This window comes from Galdieria sulphuraria (genome assembly GCF_000341285.1).
Source record: "Galdieria sulphuraria unplaced genomic scaffold scaf_230, whole genome shotgun sequence".
Taxonomy (NCBI): domain Eukaryota; phylum Rhodophyta; class Bangiophyceae; order Galdieriales; family Galdieriaceae; genus Galdieria; species Galdieria sulphuraria.
The window spans coordinates 1-4822 of NW_005178245.1; the positions used below are offsets into that span (position 1 = coordinate 1).

Sequence of the window (4822 nt, forward strand, 5' to 3'; positions counted from 1 at the left end):
GTTGTCTTTTTAAAACTTTTCTTCAACTAATCCATCTTTGATATAATAAAATGTGGGAAATATAGCTTCATCTCTATATTTGGACATAATCAAACCTGCGTCTGGGTCACAACTCTTGCCCATGTAACTAAAAAAAAACATTCAAAATGAAATACGGCAGAACCTCACTATACTTACAACTCATAATCATCGAATTCTTTAATTAACTTTGGTAACCACGACTTCATTCCTTCCATAAACTTTTCCACTCTGTCTGGTTGATTCTTCTCCAAATACTCCTTTACTCTCTTACTATAACGCTTGATAGTGACTTGAAAATCTTTCTTGCTCATGGGAATTGGTTGCAAGGCAAATGACTCCGTTACAATATTCACTTGCTCCACAGTGCTATCAGCTCCACCTGCTCCTCCTCCCTCCTCGTCATCGTTGACTTCAATTCCGTAGTCTTCACCTCCTTTCGAGATGTTGTAAGAATCACACACCAAGAGTAAGCCGTTTTCCTCCTCGTGGAGGTTTTTCATGGCGTCGGAGCAAACCTCATCACCTATCATAAAACCTTGAGAAGAGTCTAATGTTAGGAAAGATTTATACACTTGCCTGTAAACGCGTCTTTGTAAACCAACATGATGTATGTGATCTCCAAACAATGCAACAAGGGCCGACGAGAGGAATTACGTGGATCGGCCGCGAAGAGCAATATGCGGGAAGTTAAAACACAGACATGAACAGTTGTTGTGCTAGGAGACTTTTAAAACTTTCCAGACAAGTACTCAGATATTATTGAAAGCGTTTACTTAAATCTTCTTGGGAACAGCAGGATCGACAAGACTGAAAACATATGGTAAGTAAAGAGAAAGATATATTGTCGCAGCCAAAAGAAGAGAATTGGAATGGTTCCGAAGCTTTTTCTGTAGAGTCATAAGTACCATTGAATTCCTCGTTGCGGATGGCTTAGTAGCATTGTTACTTCAATGTTCAAGTGGTTTCTTAGTCTCTTTTTATTAGTTTGAAGTACATTGGGAAAAATAATATCCGAGACCGAGGAATATATGTGACGATATTACGCCACGAGTACTCAATGTGCCCAAAAATTTTTCCTTAGATTGATAATACTCTTTGGAGCAAGATGTGTCTGTAACCCTTGATTCCTTATATAGAATAATCCTTGTATGTATGAAAAAGAGTTGAATAAAATAAATGTCGTATTTTTGTAGTTTTGCAATTCGAAGAAGATTATTTCTTCTATATGAAAATGGAATGACACATCTATGTCACTAAGTAATCCTAATCGCAATGAAATACGACAAAGCTTAGTGAGAAAGTTGGAATCCAATGTAAACAGTACGACTTTTAAGCTTCTATTAAATATTCTCTGCGGAAATGCAGTTTATTCATATCTATCAAGCACCAGTCACCTATCACAATTTACGACTACAATTGTTTCCAAATACTTGGTAACGATAGTATAAACGAGGCTGTCTTTTCTAAATAAACTTGTTTTGGGCTACAAAGGCTTGATTCCTATTTTCATGGTGTTGGATTTCCGTTGAATCTTCAAAGCGTTGCGCGGGCTAAATGAATGGGCGGGTAAAGACTGTTGAGCGCGCCATTTGTGTTGGGAAGAGAAAATCTGTTGATCCGCTCTTGTTTTCCATTCACTCTTTTTACGCTTTCTTTGTATGATTTTTTGTGATCAGTGAAAAATATTGTATTGTTCTTGTGAGTAGTGAAATGTCTTCGTTATCCCAATATGAGAAAGACAAGGAGAATATCCACCCAAATATCAATTATCGAGTGGAAACTACTGATCTGAGATATTTCACAGCCACAACTCCACCTGTTTTTACTACGAATAGAGCATCAAGGGCACCTTTGCAAACTATTTCATACAACACTATTCGAAACAACGTATGTTTTTGTATATATTATTTGTGCCAGCTTTATTCATTCTGTGTATTATAGGTAAATAGAACACTTGTCAGAAATGTACGATAATAAGAAATGCTGAGGGGAAGTGGGAGAAAGCAATAAGAATGAATGATATTGTATGCTATTCAGTGCATACTTTGTTGTTGTTGAATAGATTTGGTTCTTGTAGAAATACGCTGAAATATTTCTGTGAAATACAGATTTTCTTTTATTGTAGTACAAAACATTAGTCAAATAATTCTGCCACGCCTACACAGAGGTTCTACTTGACAGTTAGTTGGAAAGCTATTGAGGGCTTTGTATGACGCAACCCTTCACAGCGTTCACTCAAAGACTGTTGTCAGTTTGTTAATAGCAGTCCTACTATGCTGGTTAGTAACCAAATAGAGAAAGTCTTCCTTACACACAAAGAAATCACTGTTGCATATCAAAATTTTCTCAGTATATACTGATAAAGGACTCTTTCCGACAGACAACTATCCACTTACTTCGCTACTGTATATCATTTTATCTATTTTCTTCCCAACTCTAGCTACCTTGAACAGTCAATAGTATTGTGTCAACTGTTGGTCTGTTGTTCAACTTAGCCGGTTTCTTCAGGAGTATTAGCGATATTGAATGGATTGATGGACAGTACCATTCCTTGTATGTGTGTGGTGTTGTAAATAGTTATGGGAGTTCCCGCTTTTTTTCGCTGGTTGAGTTTGAAATATCCCAAAGTACTTTGTGACGTGATAGAGTTGGTCGGTCCGTATGACCAACAACAAGGAGACTTTGTTAGTATAGACCCTACAGAGCCCAACCCTAACGGCAGGGAGTTTGATAACCTGTATTTAGATATGAATGGTATAATCCACCCTTGTACACATCCAGAAAATAGACCACCTCCTACTACAGTAAGTTCAGCTTGTGTGTTATTAGCCTTTATTGTTGTACTACCTAGTTTAGGAAGAGGAGATGTTCGAAGAAATATTTCGTTACATCGACCGTTTGGTATATATGATAAGGCCACGGAAACTTGTTTACCTTGCGGTGGATGGCGTTGCGCCAAGAGCAAAAATCAATCAACAACGTTCTCGTCGCTTTCGAGCTGCAAAGGAAGCTGAAGAGAAGCAAAAAGAATTGCTAAGGTTAGTATATCTCCAGGTACGAAAACAAGGTGGTCACTCTTTGGTTTAGGGTTCGTGACGAATGGAAAAAAAAGGGTCTCAGAGTGCCGGAATACGATCCTAACAGGAAACCTTTTGACTCCAACGTGATTACACCCGGAACACCTTTTATGACAAATCTCTCTGTGGCACTTAAGCAATTTATTGCTGATAGAGTAGCTCATGATCCTGCTTACAACAAAATTTCAGTCATCTACTCCGATTCTTCTGTTCCTGGAGAAGGAGAACATAAAATAGCAGAGTTTATTCGCACGCAAAGGGCCCAAGAAGGCTACGACCCGAATACTTCACACGTCTTGTATGGTTTAGACGCCGATTTGATTATGTTGGCCTTGGCAACGCATGAATTAAACTTTTACGTACTTCGTGAACGAGTATTTCCCTCACCACAACAAAGTGAACAAAAGAGGCAGCCTCAAGAAGCACAGGATTCCAAGATCCAAGACAGTAGCGATATTCAAAATGCTGCAGCAATTGGTGCAAGGAATTCCTTTCAGTTATTAAGTATCGATATATTACGAGAGTGTTTGGAAGCAGAGTTTATGGAGCCCTTAGAAATTGGCTTTGAAATGGAGTCCTCTTCAAGACACCAAAGACTAGAATTTGACTTGGAAAGAGTGATCGATGACTTTGTGTTTCTTTGTTTTTTTGTAGGAAACGACTTTTTGCCACATTTACCAAGCCTGGATATTCGTGAAGGTGCTATCGATTATTTGATTGAATTGTACAAAAAATTAGTTCCTCGGTTTGGATATCTTTCAGATGATAAAGGAGAAATACATTTTGGAAGAGTACGTCTGTTTTTAAACGAGTTGGCGACTACAGAAGATTATATTTTTCAAAAGCGCAAGTTGGAAGAAGAAAAGAAACAAAAGCAGCAAGCAGAACGAGCGACAGAGAATAAGCAATCAGAGGTAATTGATATCATTGTAATGATACAATTTTGTTAAATAGCTTAGGTACAGAATGATAGAACAAAGTTGTCGAGAACTCGAGAGGTAAATGTCGGAAAATCAGCTTATTGGTATTATATGTTGAATCTTTTACAAGGATTATGAAAACAGAAAGGCTGAAGATGATGCTAACTTGAAGGAAACAAGAGATTCACTTAACTTTGCCGTTGCAGAGTCTTTAAAAAAGCGTTTAAAAACTCAAGACTCCTCAGAACAAGCAAGCAGCAACAAACAAATGGATGTTGCGAATATGGAACAATCCACATCAGAACAAATAGTATTGAATGATGTTGATGTTGAAGAAGAAGAAGAAGAGGAAGAGGAGGAGCTTTCTCAAGTTGAATACATGTTAGAGTTGAGTGATCAACAAGTCAAGGAACAGTTCGAAAAGGAGTTAAAAGAACGTTTATATAAAAAGAGGGTCGTTGATTCTGTCGAAGATGTAGTTCGATTAGGAGAACAAGGTTGGAAAGAAAGATATTATGAAAAGAAGTTCCATTGGAGTCCTCAGTCGGAAACAAGTCAACGAAAGAGAGAAGAATTGGCTTACAAGTATTTTGAAGGCTTATTATGGGTGATGCGTTACTATTATCGCGGATGTGTTAGTTGGACATGGTTTGTTGCTTGTTATTTTGTATTTACTTTATAATAAGAAATTAGGTACTTTCCTTATCATTATGCTCCTTTTGCCAGTGATTTAGCTGCTTGTCCTTTTGAAGCGGATAGGTGAGTTTTTATCGTTGTAATGAGGCAAATATGTTTCTCATAAAT

General features: G+C 37.6%; 3 protein-coding genes across 3 annotated transcripts; 2 read left to right on the top strand and 1 right to left on the bottom strand.

Moving 5' to 3' along the window:
* On the bottom strand, positions 1-800 carry Gasu_64140 (translationally controlled tumor protein (TCTP) (p23)-like protein). Its single transcript, XM_005702388.1, has 3 exons — positions 598-800; positions 178-544; positions 1-127 (listed from the first exon to the last, which is right to left on the bottom strand). The coding sequence occupies exons 1-3, from the start codon at positions 623-625 to the stop codon at positions 10-12; spliced, it is 513 nt and encodes a 170-aa protein (XP_005702445.1). The 5' UTR covers positions 626-800; the 3' UTR covers positions 1-9.
* Positions 801-1610: 810 nt separating this feature from the next.
* Positions 1611-2441, top strand: Gasu_64150 (uncharacterized protein). Its single transcript, XM_005702389.1, has 2 exons — positions 1611-1908; positions 1963-2441. Exons 1-2 carry the CDS (start codon positions 1732-1734, stop codon positions 1993-1995), a joined length of 210 nt encoding a protein of 69 aa, XP_005702446.1. The 5' UTR covers positions 1611-1731; the 3' UTR covers positions 1996-2441.
* A 39-nt stretch (positions 2442-2480) lies between these two features.
* Gasu_64160 (5'-3' exoribonuclease) lies at positions 2481-4822 on the top strand. The gene is made up of 6 exons (XM_005702390.1): positions 2481-2825; positions 2878-3059; positions 3109-4012; positions 4058-4096; positions 4149-4666; positions 4712-4822. The coding sequence occupies exons 1-6, from the start codon at positions 2601-2603 to the stop codon at positions 4779-4781; spliced, it is 1938 nt and encodes a 645-aa protein (XP_005702447.1). The 5' UTR covers positions 2481-2600; the 3' UTR covers positions 4782-4822.

Bases quoted from the DNA above. Each gene is read 5' to 3' on its own strand.
- Gasu_64140 (XM_005702388.1), bottom strand. From the start codon at position 625: ATGTTGGTTTACAAAGACGCGTTTACAG. The intron at 545-597 runs GCAAGTGTATAA...GTTTTATGATAG, and splicing joins TTACAAAGACGCGTTTACAG to GTGATGAGGTTTGCTCCGAC. The intron at 128-177 runs GTAAGTATAGTG...GTTTTTTTTTAG, and splicing joins GAATTCGATGATTATGAGTT to TTACATGGGCAAGAGTTGTG.
- Gasu_64150 (XM_005702389.1), top strand. From the start codon at position 1,732: ATGTCTTCGTTATCCCAATATGAGAAAGACAAGGAGAATATCCACCCA. The intron at 1,909-1,962 runs GTATGTTTTTGT...TGTGTATTATAG, and splicing joins ACAACACTATTCGAAACAAC to GTAAATAGAACACTTGTCAG.
- Gasu_64160 (XM_005702390.1), top strand. From the start codon at position 2,601: ATGGGAGTTCCCGCTTTTTTTCGCTGGTTGAGTTTGAAATATCCCAAA. The intron at 2,826-2,877 runs GTAAGTTCAGCT...TACCTAGTTTAG, and splicing joins ATAGACCACCTCCTACTACA to GAAGAGGAGATGTTCGAAGA. The intron at 3,060-3,108 runs GTTAGTATATCT...TCTTTGGTTTAG, and splicing joins AAGCAAAAAGAATTGCTAAG to GGTTCGTGACGAATGGAAAA.